Source organism: Squalius cephalus (genome assembly GCF_949319135.1).
Source record: "Squalius cephalus genome assembly, chromosome: 12".
Taxonomy (NCBI): Eukaryota; Metazoa; Chordata; class Actinopteri; order Cypriniformes; family Leuciscidae; genus Squalius; species Squalius cephalus.
This window is the reverse complement of record NC_137133.1, coordinates 8,647,455-8,671,917: the sequence shown is the minus strand read 5'-3', so window position 1 is coordinate 8,671,917 and position 24,463 is coordinate 8,647,455. Positions and strand designations below refer to the sequence as shown.

Below are 24,463 nucleotides of genomic sequence, written 5' to 3'. Positions count from 1 at the left end.
TAGCCTATTAGCAGCTAAAGCAATGGAGTTATTGGTTAAATGCTTTTGTTTACATAGCAAAAGAGAAAACCCCTATACATTAAGAAAAAGCAAAACAGCTTGATCTTAAAACAGTAACTTACAAAATCACTGATAGACATTGTTGTACTTGAGGTGGTACTATGTCCAAAAACATTTTTACCTGTAATAATCATCCTCAATATGTAAAGGTGGCGCTGTATTCATTCCCTTATGTATGTCCACTAGAACAAACAAGGGATCCAGATCATAGAATCCCAGGGCATACACATTGCCAAGATGTTTCAATTTGCTGGAGTAGAGAAAATAATAATGTTAAACGATGCGACTCAGGACATGTTTGGGTCACTAGTAAGGTTCAGTAAGGTAAACAAAAGTTGAGACTACTGTATATCATGGAGTATACTTAATCATCTAAATATTCCTCAGATAATTCTAACAAGATTTTTTTTCAAACAATGAAAAGTTACCAAAGAATTACAGAATGTGTCCATGTGTACTTTTACATCCAGACATGTTGATTTAATTTAAAAAATGCTAGTTTAGAAAGGACAAAGTAGCCAATGTAATTACCTCAGTTTGTCGTTGCGCACTATAAGTTCATTAAAGGTTGGGTAGGTAAGAATTGTCTAAAGAACTTTTTTTCAAATTGGCTTAAACTGTCTTTATATACCAATACATAATTAAAATGTAAGTACTTTGAAAAAGAGAGCATAAAAATTGAGTGACTATAGTGTATTTAATCTTCAAAAAACACAGCTCATTAATTCCTACCGGGACGAAACAAGTGATTGGCTTGCGCGACTGTCACTCTCCGTCGCCATGACTACCGCGCTATTACTGGCTCTGCCCACGTGCGCGCAGTCGCGCACCCATTTTTAGGTGGGAGTGAATGGAATTAATGAGCTGTGTTTATTGAAGATTAAATACACTAGAGTCACTCAATTTTTTATACGCTCTATTTCAGAGTACTTGCATTTTAATTATGTATTGGTATATAAAGACAGTTTAAACAAATTTGAATAAAAGTTTTTTTTAGACAATTCTGACCTACCCTACCTTTAAGTATGTGTAAATGGTCTCCTGGCTCACTCCAAGCATCTATGACATACTGGTCTCTTTCAGATGTATTTTTGGTGACACTGAATTGAGACCGATATAACAAAGATGCTTTGGCAGCATCATACATTTCAGCTCTTAAAAAGACCATAGGTGCCCTCAGCTTTTCAGAAGAGTTGAATAAAGATGCAACATGCTCATGTTGAACATAGCAACAATATAAGGCAATCAAAAGTGAGTCAGGGACACACGTATTAATGAACTTGATTGGGCCAAATTGACCACCAGCTTTTAAATAGAAACTGTTGATAGAGCCCATGGGCCAATCGTTAGGCCTAGAAGGGGGAAAAAAAAATGTATTTTAACACAGGTATAATCAGAATCAGAGAATAAAAATCTTTCATATTAATTTACAAATCCAACCTTAACAGAATGCTCCTCATTAATTCTTCGGCTGTGTTAGAAATAAAGCATGAGTTAATATTTAATATTTAATGTAATGTTTATAGTTCTAATACTTATTTGATGTGAAATGGTGTCATTTCATACCTCTTTTCATGAGTTTGTTGTATTCTTTTGACAGCCATAAATACAAATCAAAGCTATTTGAAAAAGAAAGGATAGGCTTATAAAAGTCATCAAGATGAATTTTAGGAATGAAATATGTCAGAGCTGTAGAGCGCACATTGTTTAGACTCGAAGGAATGTAGGCCTAATCTTTCTAACAATACTATACTCTAGCATAATGATGTAGGATATATAATAAGAATCCATTGTTACTTTGACTTTTCAGAAAGGAAATGTTCAAATTTACCTCAAATGCTGGGTTCCCATCCTAACTTCTCGTTTTGGGTTTGTAAAATGGCGAGACAGGTGAGTTGTTCTAGATAGAACAATGTCCACGTGGCAGGTATGACGTCTGGTTTGACGCATGCCAATTATATCACAAAGCCGTCAATAGCCAATGCAAGTTTCATTTTCATAATCTATTCTGTATATTTTCATATTGTGTACAGCTTTTCATTGTCAGGAGCCTGTTAGGTTGCTAGGTTGTTACGTTTGTGTTCTAGTATTGAAGCTATGGTGATTGAAGGTTCAGATAGGCCAATAGGCCAATTAACATTTTATTTGTGTTTTACAAGTTCATGACTTAGGGTGCTATCTTAGAAAAAAAGTCTCTCTGCTGGGAACCACAAAAAAAGGCATCTTTCCAGTAGGTGAGCTAAACCAGCAGTTCTTAACAATGACCAGAGGTCCACTAGGGGGCAGCTAACCACTCTTAAACTTAGAGGGCTCGACAATGACATACCAGTAATTCAACAGATAAAGTGTCAAACATTACACATTTATTGATTAGTTTTTTTCATTATAGGGTATTTAGCATTTTACAATATATGATAAGCACCTTTCATATATGTAAGTATGAATAATACATTTTATATCCTGAGTCGACTAACCTCCTTCATCTGTTCCACCAAATTAAGGGTAGCCATTTACTCCAATAGTAAATCTAAAGCCTATAGTTACATTGCAATATTAATTGATCAGATATTGGCATTTATGTATAAATATCACTTCTATAACTGTGCCTCAGCCTTTTGTACCTGGTGGATCACAGCTCTAAATCATTTTTGCCTGTAGGCTATGAAGTAGAGTCAAAGTCCCTAGATTTGTCAATACATGTTAAAAAAACCGTATTCTTGTTCTTGGAAACTGGCAGCAGAATTAAAAAATAAATTATCCAAATTAATATAAAAACTCTGGATGTAGACTATGAGACAAATGCACACACACACACACACACACAAAAAAAACATTACATATTGTAGGCTTATAATCCTTGAGCTTCATAAACGAATTAAACTCAAGTGTAGGCTATCCTATGAATTCTCGTTTTTTTTGGATTTTTTTAGGATGATTTTATTGTAATTGTAACACAATTTTACTCGAAAACTGACCGAGGATAAACCTTAAATGGTTTTCAAGACAAGTTTGAACGTGTCTGCACTTTTTTTTACCGACTCTATCTATGGTCTGACTCTGCACATGTCTGAAGGAGCGCGCTCACGAGTCTTTTGGGTTTGAGAGACGTCACTATAGTAACACATGGGGGCGCGCGGAAAAGCGAAATAAAGAGCTCGCAGCATCATTTCGACGACGCAGTGAGTAGGCGGCCATCAACGTAAATATGTACGGATTAATATTACAGTTCATTATGGACGAGTAGGGTTAGGGTAAAGACCACACTTGCCATTTTTTATGACAGCTACGCTTTAAACATTACAATGTAATGATATCTTCAATTAAATCCACTTTATCAAGTGGTAAATAACGTTAGAGCTAACGTTACCGCAAAAACTGAAGTTTCTCTGTCGCATAAGGTCTATTACCAAAATTATTATTATTACAAGTTCCTTTTTATGGTGGCGAACGTTCTTAACTTTGTGATTGTCTTAAGGATATGTACAGGCACTTTTGCATGAAAATGCACTTGAATGTTGTTTGCTTTTCAGCTGCCATCCAGTAAAAGTAAAAGACCATTATCTGTCAACTCGAGGTTATTCAGATGATTTGGATGGTCGGTCCTGCCAGGTTGAGTCTGTCAGCTCTGTAAGTTACAGTTCAGTTCATGCATGGATGCCTTTTCTTTCTTTCCTGCATGTACAGAGTGGTTTCAGGGTGTTCTGTGTTGAAAACCCTGGGGAATTAGATGCTGCACTTCAGGTTACAGACTCACTGAACTCAACTGCAATAAGACTCGACCCGTGATGATGTTACAGTCTCATTGTATTTCGTAACATGAAGAGACAATACAAATCAGGCTTAAAATTGCAGTTAATGGACTAGTTGTTCTAAATTATTATTATTTTTTCTAATATTAGTCATTTTAATGTCTTATAGACATTTTAATGTCCGTATAGATTGAGGAAATAATATGTTCAAGTCATACGAAATAATAAATAGAAAAAACATTTTTTTAATGAAACAGTTTATTGAAACTTTAGACCAAACTTTTTCAAATGTTTTTGCACGTATTTAATTAAGTATTATATTTGATATATCAGGCTTATAAGGCTCATTAGATACTTGAGGAGGAAAGAAACACCTTCATTTTATTCAGATGCCCAAACTGAGCAAAAATATGCAAAGTTATGAAATGGCTGATAGCCTATTTATATTACATTGATGAAATTCTGATAGCATTTTAATGTAAATCAAAGAGATCTTTATAACCGTATAGCAGAATATTAACATAAAATGTATTGCCTATACATATCAGTTGTCACTTTTTATCTCCCAATAATGTCTTAGTATGATAATGCTTAGTAAGTAAATGTTATATATTACCTGTCTTGTCAGGACTTTTGTTGTATTTCCTGTTTCTTATGCCATGTTTGTAGTTCGTTGTAGCTCTTCATGTTGATTAGTTCCATGATTGTTCCCATGTGTCTTTTTATGGCGCTTTTCGCTTTGCTTTTCCCTATGGAGTTAATATTGTGCCATATTTAAACAAACAAATCCAGCATTTTGCAAACAAACTCGATCTGCTTTGCAAAGGAAAACTCGACTCGCAAACAAACAGAAAACAATGTGCAAGTACAATGGTCAATTTGAGCGAAAATGCAGTGGAGTTACAAATATGTATTGTGTTTTACAAATATAAATAATGAGCCTAGATAATATTTCACAAATAAATACAAACCATAGATAATATTTCACAAATGCATATCTGTCTGTTATGATTGTGAGACACTTGGCTTTTTATGAGATCTCTCCCCTAGCTTAGCGCCATCTACTGTTTTAGAAGAGGAAGTTGCTCAACTGCATTTGTGAGAAAATCTGCCTGGACACATTAGTGAAAAAAATCGAGCCGAGAGATCTCATAAAAAGCCAAGTGCCTCACAATCATAACAGACAGATATGCATTTGTATGCACTAGATTTGGTATTTGTTCAAAGGTTACATGCAATTTGTAGGATGGTTTGTATTTATTTGTGAAATTTATCTAGGCTCTTTTATTTATATTTGTAAAACACAATACATATTTGTAACTCCACTGCATTTTCGCTCAAATTGACCTTTGTACTTGCACATTGCTTTCTGTTTGTCTGCGAGTCGAGTTTTCCTTTGCAAAGCAGATCGAGTTTGTTTGCAAAATGCTGGATTTGTTTGCTTAATTATGGCACAATATGAACTCCATATTTTCCACTGCAGTTTAGTACCGCTTCAAATTGGTTGGGGTTTTAGACTGATCGCCATAGTTAAAATATGTTTTGCATGCATTTTCATGAATCATGAGTAGTGATTGTGGCACAAGAACGTCAAACTGTTTTGGCTGTCAAAATTTCCAACGGTGCCATAAACCTATGCATATGCCAATGTTATTGTTCTTTTGCCCTTAGTGTCTTCAAATGACATTCATCAATCAGTGAACTTGTCAGAAATTAATTTACAAAGAGAATGAAGCTCTGACCAACCAGCACAATGATTGCAGATGACATGCAACACACCATTTCTCTCAGCTCCAACAAACAACTACTGGTACAGCCACAGTTGCATACAAACACACTTCTGTACATATTATATAAATGGTGCACACTCACCCAACTTGACTGTCTTTTCGCCTGCAGGAACAATTACACTCTGAACAGCAAGAAGTAAATGCCATTACACAGCCACTGCTGGAGACTGAGGCTGGATTCATAAAGGTAATATTTTCAGATGTGATTCTTTCTGTTACCTCTGAATCATTTGTGTTTGTGTGTGTCAGTACAGAATCTGGATCACTACCTCGCTCACAGAGACGCACTGGACTTGAGGAAAAGTAAACTGCTCTATAAGCGCTGGACGCAGAGCGTGTGGCTGCCGATACAGCGAAGCATTGAGCAACACTTTACACACCATGGCTATAATGAGACACAGAAGATAAGGAGAATGCATGCACACTACATCAACTACTGTAATGCTAAGGTATAACCTTAAACGGTTACAGTATAACATTACAGATATTAGCATAAGCATGCTGTTACAGTAGCAGTGCACTGTAATTTTCACTGCCATTTCAGCACAGTCACAACATTATAGTACACTTTCATAGTAACCGTTTATCAGAGGAATTTTAATGCAGTAATGAATGTTGAGTCAATAATGCTAGTATGTTGTGTTGTTACAGGCCAGATATGTAATGCTAATAAATAAAAACGTATAAAAATTTAATTTAATTCAATTTAGGGTTACAAAAAACTTATAGTAAGTTAGGCCTATTGTTGTCATGGAATTTTTATTCCATGACATTCATTGATTTTTAGAATAAATAAAAAAACTAAAACAATAAAATTAATGAAAACCTGCAATGTTTTCCAAAATCTCCCTAAAAACTAAAATGTGTTCTGTGTTTTAGGGTTTTGTGTTTCTAGAGAGTTATGATCCCCTAGAGTACAACCCTTTCCTGCACCATTTCAACTCACCACATTATCACAAAGTGAGTCATATCATCTTTTTTATGTGAATAGTTACACAACTAAACAAATGCATTAATGATTATATGTAATTGATTTGGTGAAGAATTCAATCAAGTTTTAGTCAAGCATGTGCTTTTTTGCAGATTTCGACACCAACATTGCAGGACCCTCTGTCTCTTCAGTCACGAGCCAGGATTAAGGAAAAGGCAGTAGTACTTCGCTGCCAAACAGGTGCTGTTATTAAATAATTCGTTTCACAAATGTATACGCTGCTAAACATGACTAGATTTTTGAACTACTTCCTTTAATTGGGCTACAGAGCATTGAAACAGAGGTGAACTTCAGGTAAACAAAATGGCTTCTGTATGACCTTTAAACTCTGCATGCTAGGTCATGTGTATCGCCGTCAGCAGGTGGAGGAAATTCTCCAGAGTCCCCCTGCTTCCCAACAGAGCCTTAAACAGTCACAGGCCAAACCCTCAAGAGATACTACCTCACAGAGACTTTGGAAGGACCGCAGTCTGTTAAGATCAAGGTATCATCTTCAGGCTCGCTGTTGAACTGCTTTTGTGTTTCTAGCACTTCTGTGCCCGTAATACTGAGGTCATTGCTGTTCAGGAATAGATGCTCTCCACATTCAGCTGTGACAGAGGGATGCTGCTTCCACACTAAGTGCTGGTCCTCATATGGTTAATGACAACGTTCCATAGGTCCTTTTTGACATCAGGTTGTATGGACACACATCTTCCCTTACTGAGGATGGTGCTTGTTTTACCATTCAAGTGCAATAAGTAATGAGGTGTACTGTACAGTATGCAATGTGTGTAGTGCTTATTGAACAATGCATATTATGTTCTGCAACATCCACAAAGAAGGTGAGCAAATTCTGACTATCATCGATCGCTCATACAAAATCTATGTTATTTTTTATTTAGTACTCTCCTGAATAAGATATTTTACATAAAATATGTTTACATATAGCCCACAAGACAAAAAAATGTCCCTGTTCAAAAGATGGATCTCAAAATAATACAGTCACTGCTGGAAAGGGTTCAAATGTGCAAAAGATGCTGGAAAACTAAAGAATTTTTGGGACCTGGAGGATTTTTCTGAAGAACAAAAAAGGGACTCAAGAACAAACATCATTTTGAACGGGGTTATTTTTATAAATTCAGCCATTTTTTTTGGTCTTGTGGACTATATGTAAACATCTTTTAAGTAAAATATCTTACTTAGGATAGTACTAAATAAAAACCCTGAAATTATTCAGTTTCTGCAAGGGGTTCACAAACTTTCAAGCAGCACTGTTAGTAAACCTCCAGTCTGCTAAATCTTTTGGGGGTTCTATGAAAAAAACTTTATTTCCTTTTAATTTTTTCAATAAATATATTTAGAGAAATTCTGGGGTTTTATTTTTGGTGTATATAAATAATTGTACCCAAACCAATACAGCAATTGATTCCTATAGATGTTTATACAATTATGCATTAAACAAATAGTACACGCAATCTTTCGACATCAAGCATCAATCCAAATGTACAACATCCAGATCCAGTTCATAAAACTGAATGCTGTTGTTCAGTTAGGCTTAGGCATAATCAATGGAAAATCATAAGAACCATATTATACATTCTTAAATCATTTATAAATAAAGCTTTCCTAAATTCATACAATTAAGAATTCAAAGAATAATTTGTGTTCTGTCACACATGTTCAGATAATAGTATATAATAAAACAGTTTTTAAGACAGTGTTTCAGTATTTAATAATAAAATTAAACATTCGCTGAGGAGCTTCAGGAATAAGTTCGGGAACCACCGGGTTAGCACATGTGTGCTTGGCTTCATGGATTCAAGAAATTACTGAATTAATGTTGGCCATTTCCTGAGAGCAAGCAATTTCAGATGAACAAGCAGAGATCTTTTTAATCTCTTTATATGGAAGCTGCTGTACATGTTGTTCGGTTTAAAGGCAGTGAAGTAAAATAAAAGTCACTGGTAAAGCAGAGCAGTGTATTTCACTCCATTATCCCAACTAACAGGGAACATTCTCAGAACTTTGGCTAATGTTCTTGAAAAGGTTCTCTCAAAAGTTATGAACAAAAATTCTTCCAGTAACGTTTATTCAAAGCTATCTGGTCTTTAATAATGTTCTCAAAACATTAGCACAAAAATGTTTTTTTAAACACTGTTTATACGTTTTGTCCTGAAATGCTATAGTTGGATATTAAATATTACTACCAAAACGATTGCATGACTTTTTAAAACAAAGAACCCGACGTTTTGAACGTCCAGAGAACATTTAGAAAAATGTTCATAACTTAAAGGGAACATTAGCAAAACATTTTGTTAGCTGGGATAGCAATCTTTGGCTTTTAAAGAATGAAAGGCCAGAAAGAACACCTAATCAAAGTCAACTGTGGTCACACAGATTATGTTCAGATTATAAATGCAATCTAAAAAATTCAAAATACAAACCAGTTCCTATCCCAACCAAATCATCACATTATTACCCAGTTTTCCCCATCATACAACATCATCCTTAAGCATGAGAGTAAATACGACTCTACCAGCCTCTATTTTACAAAGCATGTAAACATCCGTTAAGTGGTTCACCTTTTCCATTTCAGGAGTGTTCAATTTTAAATATGAACACTAATTAACAAACTTTGTTTTAAGTTATGTGTTTAATATTGTTGTGCTAATGAAGCAGATGTGGCGTTCACATGTGAGGTGTTTGCTCATAGAGCTGCAAGTCAAGCCGCACTTTGACCTCTCCAGTTGGGACTTCATGAAGCAGCAGACGCCGGTCCAATGGGCCTTTACCATCTTGATCCTTCTTTATTGTTGCTACAGGAACTTCAGTACGACCTAGAAAATCTGTATTGAAATCACAATCAGTTGAAAATATATGTTTTTTGTGCGTGTATATTTTGCATGTGTGTTGCCGTGTAGAATCCCACCGTCAGGAGAAAACTGGTCCCTCTCGAAGATAGTGAGGCAGAGGACGTCCTGATACAGGTCTTTGATGAAGAAGTGGCAGTTGAAGTTCCATTTGGGGTTGAGCGTGTCGGGCTGATGGCGGGACGTGTAGCACTGAGCGCCCATTGTTAGCTCACAGTATGGGTTACTCTTCCCTATAAACACACAACACATCACACACTGCAAAAATCATTTCCTACTTAGTATTTTTGTCTTGATCTCCAGTATTAATATCTAAACATTCTTAAAACTAGATTAATTTTACTAGAAGAGCAAAACAAAAGCATGATACAAAAAGCTGAATATGGGCTTAAAGTCACACTCAGCTTTTTAAAAAAAATTCTCTTATTTACATCCAAATTGAAGGAAGGGTTTAAGGGACCAAAATAATTGGGCAACTGACTCAAAAGTTGATTTATACTTTACCAATTGAATTAAAGCTGAAACTCTACACTTCTAATTCATCTTGAGTGTTTCATTTTATTTTTATTCTGGTGGCATACAAAGTTATGAAAATTGAGCCTGTGTCCAAATATATACGGACTTAACTGTGTGTGTGTGTGTATATACCGTTGGGTTTGCAGGGCTTCAGCTCTGTCGCCTCCAGGACCGTTACTAACAGTCTCCCGATTCCACTGTTCTTCTGAGAGCGAGCTAAACAACGTACACAGACTTTTATCAGTAATGCTGCATTCAATCACATTGACTTTGACTCTTAATAGCCATCATTGAATTTCAACCTTGGTATGCCTTCTCTCGTTTGAGCTTCTCAGTCTCTATGAAGAGGTCAGAAGCTGTTTTGATCTTCTGCACCCATGTTGTCCTGATTTAAAATGAAAGTGATCAATAACATTAGTAATTTATATACTGCACAACAGATACTTACTGTAATAAATGAGTATTTTTGCTTCACTACAGAATAACTCTTTATTTCACTTTAGTTCAGTTCAGTGAATCTCTTTAAGTGTGTGTATGATTGCAGTTTTAAGGCCCATTCACACCAAGGAGGATAACGATAAAGTTTTAATAATCGTTAATTTCTATGAGAGTAGGAAAGTCTACACCACAACTATAACGATAACAATATAATTTGAATCACTTTTCAGAATGATTTTTTTCCAGCTGATGAATGATAAAAAACATTGACAGCCAATCAGAATCCATCCTGCTTTAAAGAGTTAAAGGACATAACTGCAATGCACGCTTATAATAATCAACATTATCATTGGTGGATGCTAATATAGTTATCGTTATAGTTACCATTCTTGGTGTGAACGGGCCTTTAGGCATTTCTCTAAGTATTTTAATTTGAAAGTGTACGTGTACCTCTCATTAATGGTGTCGGTCTTGAGTGTGTACACACGGTCAATGTGCGAGATGTGAAAAACTGGATCATCGCTAGAAGGGTCAGAGGGCATTTTGACCAAGACCTCATTCAGAAACACTGGCTAGAATAAGACAGATTATCTTAGAAAAAGACATTTTACAAATATTACAAGTGTTTAACACAAAACAATCTAATAAAGCTAATTACAAGCTCTGAGGGACATCTAACCAATCGTGTTGCTTTACCGTTTTATACATCTTGTACTGTGCATTTGAGTTGGGATTGAAGGGTTTTTCTGGTCCAGATGAGAACTGTTTGGAGGTGTAAGTGAGGAGCAGGAAGTCATTAAACAGGAATGCCCAGAGTTCTTTGCTGCTCTTGGTCTTATGTAGTTTGCCGCTGTGCAGCAGTTTTCGAGGGCCCAGGCAGTTCGTCAGAGAGTTAAAAACGAGGTGCTAAAACAAGAATAAAACAAAAACATTTTCATAAATACCATAACACATAATAAAAGCTGCTGTTTTACACTTTGAGGTCATCATGTAGCGCAAAAAGGTCAACAGCAGCAGTCTCACCTCAATGAGTCCATCACACAGCACATGGCTCTGGATCCATTCCAGCCGATCGGAGTTTTCTTTCTCCCTCACGCCCTCGTTGACCTGCGAGCACAACTCCTCGGCCTGCTCGAGAGCCGCCTGCAGGTGCGCGTGATCTGCGTGAGCTGGAGGAGTGTTCTCCAGAATCTACACAAACATATTTCAGACACAACAATGACTGGCCTAAATAAAAGTCATACAAATAATGCAGAATTAAAGAAATGTATCCTGCTATTATTTCTCTTATCATTCTGTGAAAGTTTCCACAGTTGAGGACAGCTTCTCGTACGTTCTTGATCAGCAGTGGGTAGCGTGTGATTCTCTGCATGGGTTTCAGGAGGAAGCTGGACAGTGGCATTCCTTTACAACGGTAATTACTGGCAATTTTCTACAAAGAAGAGTGAAAAAACACAGAAGGAAGAGAAGGATAAGAGCCTAATTAAAGGGATAGTTCACCCAAAAATGAAAATTTTGTCAGTAATTACTGAGCAGACGGGTCTTTGCACGTAGTGTTTAAGCGTAGCGCGTCTGTGTTGTACGTCACCACGTATTACACATGACCAGCGTCGGCCAATAGTGAGCCTACGTGGTGACGTGCAACACAGACGCGCTACGCTTAAACACTACGTGCAAAGACCCGAGGCCCAGAGAGAAGGAAATGAAAAGTGGAATGAAGTCGTTATTTTTGTTTGTTTTTGCGCACAAAAAGTATTCTCGTCGCTTTATAAACTTAAGATTGAGCCACTGGAGTCACTTGGACTATATTAACGATGTCTTTAATACATTTTCTGGGCCAGCAAGTTTCGGTCCCTTAGAAGCCTATGGAGGAGTTAGACAACTCTCAGATTTAATCAAAAATATCTTAATTTGTGTTCCGAAGATGAACGAAGGTCTTACGGGGTTGGAACAACATGAGGGTGAGTAATTACTGACAGAATTTTCATTTTTGGGTGAACTAACCCTTTAATGTCTTATCGCTGCTACAGTGAAGTCATCCACACTAGCCCACGAGAGAGTAGTATTTACAGCGCCATCTTGTGGACTAGTGTGGAAAATGGACAACACAACTGGTTTTGCTTCAGGACACTGATCAAGCAGCGACCCAACACTAGACCAAAATTGTTTATTGTGCGAAAGTACACAAAAGTGTCCACCAAAAAGTGCAGTTTTCCTGTTATTAGAACTCCGTTTACCTTCAGGAAGAGTTTGAAGTCAGGTGACTTGTCTGTTTTCTGTTGCAGAAGGGCTGCAGCATTGAGCTGGCAGCTGCAGAAGCGAATGTAGGCCTGCATGTGAGAGAGTTCAGAGGACAGGATATCACCCACCACCTGCACCGGCATCCTCTCTCCAGCCATCTTCTTACGGACACGCAAAGCTCTGAAACACATACACATATACTGTATATTATACATTGTTTTGTTTTTTTGTGTGTTTGCCTAGGAATCAAAATGTACCTGAAATATGAAATTGTCTATTAATGTACCATTTTAGTGTCCTCTCCGCTTGTTTAAAGGTGTAGCCAACTAATAAAAATGATACACTAAATATTATTTCTATTGTCTTGTTATAGTTATTTTTAATGTAATAATGTTTTACTCTAGTGTAGTTATTTGTAATGCCATTTATTACTCTAATATAGTTATTTTTAATGTAATTTTTTACTAAATTGTAGTTATTTTTAATGTGATTTTTACTCTATTGTAGACATTTTTATGTAATAAATTAACTCAATTGTAGTTATTTGTAATGTAATTTTTTACTCTAATATAATTATTTGTAATGTAATTTTTTAACTAAATTATAGTTATTTTTAATGTGATTTTTACTCTATTGTAGATATTTTTAATGTAATAATTGTTATTGTATATTTTTACTCTGTTGTTAACTGTTTTTAATATAAAACGTTTAAGTTTTAAAATATATAAACTGTGAGGTTTTTTTTATTAAAAGATTTTAATTAAAATGTATTTTAAATTATATAAATGAATAAATCATTGTAGTATTGACTAGATGTCTGAAAACAAGGAATAAAATAAATAAACCAATATAAAAATATTGAAGAATTAAAAAAGGTTCCATCACTCACATTCATATTGATAATAATTGCAATGACTTCACTGACCTAATTCAGTTATCTGATGTTAACCTGAACAAATTTGTTTAAATATTTAATTTCATTTGCATCCATTGGTTGCTATTTGATAGTCCCGAGTGTAAGGTAAATGGTTTCCTACAAAGCCTTTAACAATGTACTGTAAACATCATAAAGAACTGGAAAATTAATTAATATTGGACTACACAAAAACAAACCATCCACACCACATGCACTTGCAGTTTCACAAACTGCCTCTAGCCGTCACTGTTGACTCACTTTAGGAGTTTGGTGCTGCACATGATCAGTTCCCGCCAGTTCACAAAGATCAGGCTCATCTCAGCCTCCGTCAGCCGCCCTGATTCTGCCATTGGCTTATAGAACACCTAAATATCCACACACACAGGAAATAATAATTACATAGCATAGATATGTCATACATTTTGACTGTTGAAATGACTGTTGGTTTACCTCCCCTGCCAGTTCCAGGTCCTCAAGGTAGGACTCCTCCGTTTGAATTAGCTCATGGATGTAGCCTTGTCTCTTTCTCTCTTCAGTGCACATAGAGTCTAAACTGAGCAGATCAGCACACCCTACACACACACACATGCACGCACACGCATTCATCAGCGACCACATCACTGCATGTCACAATTGAAAACTTTATTTGTGAAATTCTGCTTCATATAATTGAGAATACTTTCCATACAAAAATGCATCCAGAGCAAAGGTTACAGTATGACATTCAGAGTGAAGTCTAATGGTCTCTAAGGTCATGACTGTTAGCCGGCTGCATAGCTGGTCAAGTATGAGGGCAACACATGTTTCTGGTCATCAGTTCATTTAACACGCAGAGGCAGACTAACAATCCTGTGATCTACAAATATATTATTGTGCTGATGAACAGTACTTGCTTGTGTGAAAGGTTAGTTCACTTTTGACTAAAAGGGTCGTTCACTGGGGCCATGTCATATTTTTATTATTATTAAAAATTTTACCCTGTGGTCCATCTATAATATTAGTCAAGGTACCCAAACATGCTGTTTTAGTTGGTGCCAAACACCATTTTCAGATATTGATACAAGAAATACTGTATTTATCTGGCACACTGGAATACACATTTGATTTTGGGCTCAGTAAAGTTCAAATATGTTTAAAAATAATAATAATAATGAAAAAATGAAAAAGACCCAAGTAAAAATGCATACAAAATAAAAAGGTTTTCACAATTTATTCTTTTTTTTACTGTTAAGAATAGAAATATCTATCCTACATCCTCTTTATTACCTCACCAGGACTGGGCAGATTAAGTTACTGAACACTGAATAGGCAAATGTTAATACTAGGTTAATGTTTTCAGGTTTTAACTATGTCAGAAATCCAAGGATTTCATAATGAGCAGCTTCATTGCAGCTTAGTTCCTGTAAATGATGACTGGGAAGTTGTGAAATGTACAAAATATTTTTTACATAGTACAGAGAACTTTTATTTGAAAAATATCAAGGAAAATATATGCTCAAGATACGGCCCCATTAATTTGTCACTTCTTAAAAGAAACTGATATCTAACATAAACAGAAAGAAAGAAAAAAATGTCTTGAAGCCAGTGGGGTAAACTGATGTGTTTGTTTGCTATTTAAGTAAAGTTTCAACAGAAATAGTTGAAGGGGAACTGTTAAATCCTGAAGGCGTGCTTGAGGCTGCTTCCTGGACCAGAGCAGTGTTCTGATTGGCCCAGAAAAGAGAGGAGGAAGAGGAAGGAGGGGCCAGAGCTATCGTCCTACAATAAAACACAGATGAGGCGTGGAAAAAAGGTGGAAGAAAGGAGATAAGGGCAGATGAGAGAATGAATAATGAAGGGATGAATGGAAAGTATATATTAGAACATGTTGATAAAAAAGAAAGAAAGAAAGAAAGAAAGAAAGAAAGAAAGAAAGAAAGAAAGAAAGAAAGAAAGAAAGAAAAAGAAAGAAAGAACGACTATGGCCAAAAAAATCTCTCTTACTTTCCTTTTCTGTAATCAAATTTAAAGAACATAGTTGGGTAAATGTTTGTGTGCGTGAACATTGTCTCACTAACAGTCTTTTTAAAAGGTTATTTCAAATTCAATTAATTGCAATTCATATTTTCTCTACCCTTTTCCAAAATGAACATCTCTGAACTCTGATGTGGAAACAGGAACGGATAAAGTAACTCTCATAGTACTCACATTGCTGGCTGGGATCACATTCTGTGGTCATCTTCACATAGTTAGTTGGAAACAGCCCTATGACCCCTGCGACCTCTCCTTTCCACCAGTCAGGGTTGTCCTTGTTGAGTACGGTGATCAGCTGACCTTTTTGGAAGCTCATCTCATCCTTACTGGCTGCTTTGTAGTCATACATTGCAATAACCTGACACACTACAGGGGGAAGGGGAGAGAGACAGAGAGAATGGATGGATGTAGCAGAATGGGACAGAGGAGGGAAAACAACACACAAAACAACACCACATACAAAAGCTCGTGAATGAAAGAGTATGATGACAACGTGTGTGTGTGTGTGTGTGTCTCACATGGTTGAGGTGCAGGAGTTATTTTGCCGCTGTTTGCCTCCAGTAATCTGACATTAGAAGAGTGGAACCAGCCCTTTTTACGCTTCTTACCCCGTGCCTACAAACAGAAACATGTTTTTAGTTTGTTTTTTAAAAGCTGGTGATATTAAGCAGCTCAACTGTTTCCAACATTGAGAATAAATCAGCATATTAGAATGATTTCTGAAGGATCATGTGACATTGAAGACTTGAATAATGATGCTGAAAATTCAGCCTTCCATCATAGAAATAAATTATATTTCAAATGTTATTTAAATATAAAACCATTGTTTTAAACCGTAATAATATTTCACAATATTACTGTTTTTTTCTGTATTTCTGATCAAATAAATGCAGGCTTGATGAGCATTAGAGGCTAATATATATATATATATATTATTTTTAGCCTTATTTTAGCATTATTTCGAGCAGTAGTCAGTGTATAACTGTACAGGTATATACTGTATAACTATACACTTTTAGGTGTTGAGTCATATTTCTCTGTGTTTTTTTATTATTTTATTTTGTATTGTCTTTGTACTTTGGTATTAAATTGTATTATGTCTGTACAGCACATTGGGTAACTGTGCTTGTATTAAATTGTGCTATGTAAATACAATAAGAAAGAAAGAACACTATATTGCAGTTTAAGCAAACGATGTCCTTTGGTAAGGTGAAGTCTGGTTATGTAATATATACTAACCTGTAGTTCCCCCAGCCACCAGCTGTTTGAGTTCTTATGCAGCACCACGATCAGCTGACCAGGTGTCAGACTCAGTTGCTCTGGTGTTGTGGCAGCATTGGCCATAGTCACCTGAGCAATCTCTGAGGACCAATAAAAAGCACAATTTAATCATGTTTAAAATGTAAAACAGCCAGCCTTGATTTTTGCTTCTGTGTTATGGTACTACTCTCTCAAATCTCACCTGGCTTTTTACTGGGAACTCCAGGATTGGCAGTCTAAAAAAGATAATACAGTGAGTACACCATTATGACAATACATACCAACTTAAATGTCTATGAATGCTTCATTTAAAACAGCAACATCTTTTAAAACGTTTCTCTTCAAAAGAATGTAGCACTCAAATTAATATCAAAGTGATACTAATACACATGATCATTTTTAGTATTAAATAAATCATCTGTATATGGTGTCTGTAAATTGATAAATACTTAATATTCATATGGTAAATATGAATACATAATATATACAATTATCTGAATATGCATACATCGGACTCTTTGGGTTTAACGTAGTTGGAAGGGAAGAGGCCAGACTGGTCCCCGATGCACCCTCTCCACCATTCTCCTTCCCTCTCTGTTACCAGAACAGCATCCTCCGCACAGAACGTCAGGTCACCTGACTCCGGACTCTCATAGGTGTACAGAGCCACATACTCTAATCAGGAGAAATCAAATACAAAACATGACAAAAACCTCATAATATCTCATCTGGATGACCAGAGATGCTTCTATGAAAACATAAACAGACTCCTCACCCTCAAGCAGAGCAGAATCTGAAACGTCAATCTCGTCCACTGTAGAATATAATGGCCTAGAAGAGAGAAGAAAAAGAACATAAAAGATTTAGCTTGGCATCAAATTGCGACTACTGTATATGTGTTGGTTACTAAATAAATGCAATACATTTATTCCAAAATGGCTAATAACATAAAACAAATGAAGATAATAAGTACTACAAATCTAGCTGCCATCTTTTGGTAGAAGAAACAGAGTATATGTGGAAAATGTACATTTAGCTGTCAATAAAAGTCTGACCTCCTACATTAGAATTATCTAAAATGGGTTAAATGCGTGTTTACTGGCGTTTTCTACATGCAACCTGTCACTCAAATGACATCACAGCAATAGCAAAACACAAAGATTCAACGATCCTATAAATTCCTGACGGACAAAAACAAGTCCCGCCCTACATTCTTTCTTGTTCGAGAAGCTGTTTCACTCAGATATGTCAAAATAGGGAAGAAAAAACGATTGCAATTTCCGTTTTATGCTGATTTTACATCAAATATAAAAATAAAATGATAAATAATCAATTATTATTGAATGCAATTATTGCATGTTTGTGAGGTAAAGTAAGAGGTATCTCATCCCTTACTCGGTCTGTGTGTTATTGGTGGTAACCATGGAGACATATGAGCAAGGGAACCAGCCCCGGCTCTCGTTGAGCTCTCCGTACCACCAGTTCTCCTGCTTCTCTAGAACCGTGATGATGTCATCTTTAGTGAAGCCCAGGTGACTGTCAGTCTTAGCGCTCCACTCACACAGAGCGACAGCCTACAGCACAAACACACACGTACTCTAACAAATGGCAATGATCGGAGTAATATTTCTCTCAATGATCAAATAAACAATGTTATATGTGAGATAGATGGGGTGTGTGTATGTTCACACATGCCAACCTGTGAGTGCTGTGTGTTTGTAGACGTTGGTGTGTGTGTTGGTGTTGGTCCTTCTATGTCCACCCGAGGAATTCTAGGAAAGATTTGGCATTTATTTATTTATCTAAAATATATGGATTAAATATATTTTTTAAAGACTAATAACACAACAAATTTAAATGTCAAAATTAAAAAAAAAACTAAGTCTGTTCAGATCATGTCCCACCAGCTCAATAGCGGTCAAGGATGTCACACCTACCGAATGTTGCTGTTACTTACCCTCCTCTGACGGAGATGTCTTTCACAATAACTGATTAATAATAGAAGAGGGGTGACAGACTAAACTAATCAGATTTTTCTTCCTGAATGTCTGACACATACCAAAACACCACATTTTGGCAGCTTATAAATGTGAAGCTCATCAAAACAGTATGTGTGTTAGTCATAGGGCTGGCGGATAAATCGAATATTCACAGTATATTTGTGTTGATTTTTTTTGTCATTATATAAAAAACTGCGAATACTGTGATTTTGCAAGTAATATCACCCTTTTTATTTGGCTATTAAGTTTCCTAAAGGTGATTGGACTAGTTTAACAATCCTTCTTTGTCTTTCAACCCTCATGAGTAAGCACACGTATATATTCAAATATATATATATATACACATACACTGTATATATGCTGCATCATTATTCAAAAATGTCCGCAAGGGTGTAGGGTGACCATCTGTCCCTGCAATTGGGAGCTTTGTCTAGTGTCCCGCAAGACGTGCAGTGCTTTTAATAATGCCTGTATCATTTTATTTCTTCCCTGAAATTAAAATGCCACAATAAGAAAAATAATACAAAAAAATGTGATTGCCGTTTAAAAATCCATTTGCACAGCCGTCATGTTGTATCTAGAGCGGGAAAAATAAGCAACCAACGCATTCGTAGAAAGGGATTTTCCCACAAATAAAGTATTTTAATAAAAAAATTTAAAGGATATTTATTTTAATATAAAATGTGATTTTTTACCTACTAACCTGTTACTAAGGTCATTATATTTAGCAGACTGAATAAGTCCTGTAGAGCAAATTACATTGTATCACTCGAACCTGGGCAAATTAAGTAACAGTCACAGAGCCGGTCACAATTAACAAAGCTTATTATCCAATGTGATGGAAAATAGGCTTTCCAACTAATGTAAATCAATATTTACACAGTATAATCATAGTAAATTTATCTCTTCACACGTGTCCCGCATTGTCACGCAAAATCACATCTACTGCCCTGACACAGAGCAATATCCAGGTGGTCACCCTAGCTCTGTGTGACTTTTTTTTATGCATTAGTGAAAATGTTTTAATAAAAATATATTGCTGTTTATTGTTTTATTTGTGCATACCACTGAAAATGAATAAATACCTGAATAAATACTTCCTTGCCTTCATGCGTGTAACATTAACATTTAAAATATATTAATTGATATATTATTATACTCTAAAAAAAATGCTGGGTTGTTCTAAACCAATTTTTGGTCAAATATGGAGAAACCCAAACGTTGGATTAAAAATGCAATTTAAAAATTTAACCCAACGGCTGGGTTTGTCCATATTTGACCCAAACTTGGGTTAAAACAATCCAGCATTTTTTAGAGTGTACTAAAAAGGTTGAAAAGTGGAGTTTTTAAGCTAAATTGCACAGAGCAGTTTTAGTGCCATACCCAGGGTAGTTGGTAGAGGGCGCTGTGGAGTGTGTAACTGGTGCAGTCAGTTCAACCTGACTCTCTTTACTGCATCTCTCAGCATAACTCTCTGGAAACCAGCCACTGTTACCACGGTAACTCCCATACAGCCAGCCGGTCTCCCTAACTGTTGATTCATCTACCTGTGGATCCACAGGAAGCCAAATTATATGCGTACTTGAATAAGTACATTTACAGCTGCATGAGTAAATGTTTGTTGACGTACCTGGATCAGACAGTCTGCCTCCAGTGTGAGCTCGTCAGAGTTGCGTGCTGTGAAGGGGTAGAGAGCTCTGTAGGTGGTGAGGGGAGTACATGTGTCTTCAGTGGTCACCACTGGCTGCAAAACTGCAAAAAACACACATAATCGCCTTAGAAACAGATAACACACATCTCACAACTATTCAGCAAAGGCAGCACATCTACAAATGCATGTTTCAAAACAAATTGAAACAGAAATCCCACGGCAGTCATCATCTTATATCTATAATCAATATACTGATCTCTGCATTTTCTGAGCCCGAGGTGTGCTGATTGCACTTAGTGTAAATAGATAAATTTTAGTCTGTTGCTCACACAAAACAGGACTCAGAAGACAAACAGCTTTATGGAAGAGAGCGACCAGTACTTCAAATGTTCTGTTTTTGTTTTGTTTCATGGAAGAAAAATAGTGAGTAAGTGATGACAGGTTTTTTTTTAGTTTTTTTTTAGGTGAACTAACCCTTTAATACTTACTTCAGTTTAATTATGTCTTATTATGTCTATTATAATGTTATTTAAAGGGATAATTCACCCCTTCATGAGTGATTTTCTATTTGTTTTTTGTTGTTTTATTAACATTAAAGGGATAGTTCCCCCAAAAGTGACACAGAGACCAGCATGGACACAGGCACGGACACGGAGAGTGGTTCGGACACCGGCATGCACATGGAGAGCGGAACGAACACCGGCACGGACACAGAGAGTATTTATCTTCCTACTATGGAAGTCATTGGGGACCAGCAACTGTTTTGTTAGCCACATTCTTCAAAATATCTTCTTTTGTGTTCAGCACAAGAAAGAAATTAATACAGATTTGGAACAACATTAGAGTGAGAAAATAAGGACAGAATTTTCATTTTTGGGTGAACTATCCCTTTAAAGGCGGCATGAAATCAAATTTGACAAATCTTCTTTTTATATGTAATATTGTAGTGTTTATTATAAATTATTTATCTGTGCACTTCATTATTTTTTTTAAATTCATGTACCCTTATAATCTTTAATCAAATACATTACCCTTCCCTCCCCCTCGAAACGACCTCTCTTCTCTTTCGGTCACGTGCCATGGCGAAAGGGTGCGGCCAGAGCCGATGAGGGTGCGGCTATCGAGATGCTCTCGAGGGTGAACTTGACTGATAACAGAGAATGTCTAATAAGGCTGATAACTTGACTTGACTCATCTTGGTTCGCGGGAATAATAAAATAAAATAAAAAATCCTTCATGGGAGGGTAACGGTGGGGAGTCCGGTGGAGAGAAATCCTCCACAACTGAATGTAAACTGGCATTCAAATCTGCCTCCATTTTGTTTGCAACGCCCAACCTCCAACGATCCAATCAATTCCCCGAAGGACGAAATCAAGCCCCGCCCTACATTTTTTTCTAATTTCAGAAGCCGTTTCACTCGGATATACGTCACAACAAGGAAAAAATGACAATCTCAACTTCCGTTTCATGCCGACTTTAAGGATAAACGGCAGCATGTTTACTATTAGGCTACTGTCACTTTAAGACCAGCACTAATCTAATATACATGCATATGACACGCACCCAATTTTCTCTAAAATGTTTGCTTTCACTTTAGATATAACCAACTGTGTTGACGCAAACCTTGTGTGTATTTGACAGTATTAACCCAAAAAGACTCGAAAGATAATTAGTCCAGTAACCAGACGCTGTTTGACAGGCTTTTAGTGCCTGTGTGCTTCGGCTGTGTGCACTCAGAAAAGCCCATGTTAGAACAGCGCATCAACATGAGAATGAAATGTTTAACCAGCAAAGCTTCAAAGCACATTAAACCTTTGTGAATTGCAGTATCCCGTGAGTGTAACTCTACCTCTGCGTTAACATGTGATGTGAATGTAGGTCGCATTGTACAGTATGTTGGGACGGAGGCGCCAGAACTGAAACTGATAGAATACACTGTGGCACGATACTACGATATTTCTTCAAAAGCAGATCGTAGAGACATTTTAATCATCCACGATCAATAATTGTGACATCGCACACCCCTAGTTCAGAGTATGATATGAAATGAATATATAAATACATATTGTATGAAATGCCACAAATGTTTAGCAGTCCATTACCTTTATTCTCTCAAAACACTCACATTCTAGTGGAGTCTATTATAATAACTCGGATAATTAATGGGAGGTAATTAAAGTGAATCATGAAGCTGTGAGAGTAATGACACCCATTACAATGAATAGAATGAAAACATCATATTCATGGCCAAGTGGATGAATGCTGTACTCACCCACACACAGACACACACAAACACACACACACACTTAATCAAACTCACTTTTGTTCTCTGTGCTATTGTATGACATGGGGGGCTGAGTGTGCAGAGCCAGTTCATTCCTTTCTCTCTCCTCCCTCTCCTTCTCCTCCCTCTCTCTCTCTCTCTCTTCTGCCCTCCTCTTCTCCTCTTTCTCCCGTGCCTGCTCCTGGGCCTCCTTAAGTCGGGCTTGGGCCTGCCGCTGCTGTTCTTCCCTGAGTTTGGCCTCTCGCTCCTGGGCAAGCTTCTTCTTCCGCTCTGCTTCCTCCTGCTCCAGACGCTCCTGTTCCAGCATCGCCTGTCTACAGGCACATGAACAAAATGTTTCTGTGAGTCTGGCGTGAGTCTCAGCATTCATGAGTGGGTTCTACAAGCGGGGGCATATTTGCTGAAAAATGTCACAAGAGGAGAAATCTGTGTGTGTGTGTGTACAACTAACACTGAAGATGGTTAGTATACGTTTGTCTGAGAGCACAATTTTACCTTGCTTCCTCTTCTTTCTTCCTCTTCCTCTCCTCCTCCTCTTTCCTGTGCCTCTGTATCTCTTTGAGTTTCTCAGATCTTACCCTCCTGAGCTGCTCTAGGACGTCCTGCTGCTGGCTCTGCCTCTGTCTCAACTCCTGCAACATTACCCACACAATCCTTCAACATTTAGTTCATGCTTATAACAAATCATACAATTATTTGGTATGGTTTCAAATATAGAGTATATGGTACTGCATTGTGCTCAGCTTTACTGACTGCCCAAACTAATCAACTTACCACTATTGAGTGGTACTGAGCAATTCTAAGTGGCAAAAAAAAAAAATAGTTCTAGATCTGTTCCATTTATGTTTTTTTTTTTCATAAATATAACACTACCGCTAAAACATTTGGGGTCAGTAAGATTTTTGAAAGTTTTAGAAAGTGCTCAACAACGCTGTATTTGATCAACAATACAGTAAAACTGCAATACTGTGAAATACTATTACAAATTAAAATGTTTTCTATTTGAACATATTTTAAAATGTAATTTATTCCTGTGATTGCAAAGCTGAATTTTCAGCAGCCAGTCTTCAGTGTCACATGATCCTTCAGAAATCATTCTGATATGCTGATTGCTGTTAAATGGTCTTTAATGCCTAATTTTTGTTTGTCAAGTGACATTTGGGACCCTGGCTCAAACTGTTCTACACAAAAATAAATGTTTCAAACATTAAAAACAAAAATCCCATTAGTTTTACTGTTGTTTGTTAGTTTTTAGGCAGTGAGTAGAAAATGTTGTGAAGTGATGAAAATGGCACAGACAGACACAAAGATGTTATGAGGTCACGACGTCAGACATTAGATCTCATTTCAGTTCAATATGGGTAAAGTGAGACTTCTTTCATGGAGAATAATTAGAGCAAAAAGTGAAATGAATGAAAGACAGGCAGCTTTGAGATGAGTGTGAGTAAAGAAAGAGAGGTCAACCTTTATTAGAAGGAAGAGATTGGTTAAGCAGCCCAGCAAAGAGAGAAGTCCTTGAAGCACACAGTCATCCATATCTACAAACTATGAAGACAGTCGGAGTTAAGAGGAAGAGAAGAAAGAGGAGGTGTGGGGGGAGGGGGGGTTATAAAAATGGGCACAAAGAAAGAAAAAAAGAGAGGCTTGGAGCAGAAAACATTAGACGTATACTGAACAATAGCTGAGTGCCACATAATGCTCA

The 24,463-nt window shown here is 36.6% G+C and overlaps 2 protein-coding genes and 1 long non-coding RNA gene across 5 annotated transcripts in view; 1 reads left to right on the top strand and 2 right to left on the bottom strand.

Moving 5' to 3' along the window:
- Positions 1-591: 591 nt before the first annotated feature.
- LOC307168864 lies at positions 592-1,670 on the bottom strand. Its single transcript, XR_013823001.1, has 4 exons — positions 1,627-1,670; positions 1,501-1,531; positions 1,069-1,412; positions 592-610 (listed from the first exon to the last, which is right to left on the bottom strand). It is a non-coding gene; the product is annotated as an uncharacterized lncRNA (long non-coding RNA).
- Positions 1,671-5,480: 3,810 nt separating this feature from the next.
- fam228a (family with sequence similarity 228 member A) lies at positions 5,481-8,022 on the top strand. The gene is made up of 7 exons (XM_079887334.1): positions 5,481-5,619; positions 5,709-5,786; positions 5,854-6,048; positions 6,479-6,559; positions 6,683-6,770; positions 6,930-7,074; positions 7,158-8,022. The coding sequence occupies exons 1-7, from the start codon at positions 5,563-5,565 to the stop codon at positions 7,231-7,233; spliced, it is 720 nt and encodes a 239-aa protein (XP_079743460.1). The 5' UTR covers positions 5,481-5,562; the 3' UTR covers positions 7,234-8,022.
- itsn2a (intersectin 2a) overlaps positions 7,877-24,463 on the bottom strand; it is a 44,315-nt gene continuing 27,728 nt past the window's right edge. For 2 of the 3 annotated variants that reach the window (XM_079887331.1, XM_079887332.1), the window contains exons 17-40: positions 24,226-24,306; positions 23,257-23,393; positions 22,798-23,075; positions 20,457-20,578; positions 20,210-20,373; positions 18,526-18,598; positions 18,222-18,400; positions 17,602-17,657; positions 17,335-17,501; positions 17,029-17,062; positions 16,806-16,927; positions 16,085-16,181; positions 15,741-15,932; positions 14,004-14,125; positions 13,812-13,918; positions 12,634-12,817; positions 11,730-11,828; positions 11,420-11,587; positions 11,093-11,302; positions 10,847-10,968; positions 10,261-10,343; positions 10,091-10,174; positions 9,502-9,675; positions 7,877-9,418 (exon numbers count right to left, since the gene is read on the bottom strand). In XM_079887331.1, the coding sequence (XP_079743457.1) occupies positions 9,261-9,418; positions 9,502-9,675; positions 10,091-10,174; positions 10,261-10,343; positions 10,847-10,968; positions 11,093-11,302; positions 11,420-11,587; positions 11,730-11,828; positions 12,634-12,817; positions 13,812-13,918; positions 14,004-14,125; positions 15,741-15,932; positions 16,085-16,181; positions 16,806-16,927; positions 17,029-17,062; positions 17,335-17,501; positions 17,602-17,657; positions 18,222-18,400; positions 18,526-18,598; positions 20,210-20,373; positions 20,457-20,578; positions 22,798-23,075; positions 23,257-23,393; positions 24,226-24,306 (3,213 nt within the window). In that variant the 3' untranslated portion in view covers positions 7,877-9,260. The remainder of the gene's footprint in view (positions 9,419-9,501; positions 9,676-10,090; positions 10,175-10,260; positions 10,344-10,846; positions 10,969-11,092; positions 11,303-11,419; positions 11,588-11,729; positions 11,829-12,633; positions 12,818-13,811; positions 13,919-14,003; positions 14,126-15,740; positions 15,933-16,084; positions 16,182-16,805; positions 16,928-17,028; positions 17,063-17,334; positions 17,502-17,601; positions 17,658-18,221; positions 18,401-18,525; positions 18,599-20,209; positions 20,374-20,456; positions 20,579-22,797; positions 23,076-23,256; positions 23,394-24,225; positions 24,307-24,463) is intronic. The other variant, XM_079887333.1, reaches the window with a different exon arrangement.

What these genes read in the sequence shown, in the direction of transcription:
- fam228a (XM_079887334.1), top strand. Translation starts at nt 5,563, where the DNA reads ATGATTGCAGATGACATGCAACACACCATTTCTCTCAGCTCCAACAAA. An exon ending in TCAACTACTGTAATGCTAAG is followed by an intron (nt 6,049 to 6,478) that starts GTATAACCTTAA and finishes TCTGTGTTTTAG; the next exon opens with GGTTTTGTGTTTCTAGAGAG. An exon ending in CGCAGTCTGTTAAGATCAAG is followed by an intron (nt 7,075 to 7,157) that starts GTATCATCTTCA and finishes ATTGCTGTTCAG; the next exon opens with GAATAGATGCTCTCCACATT.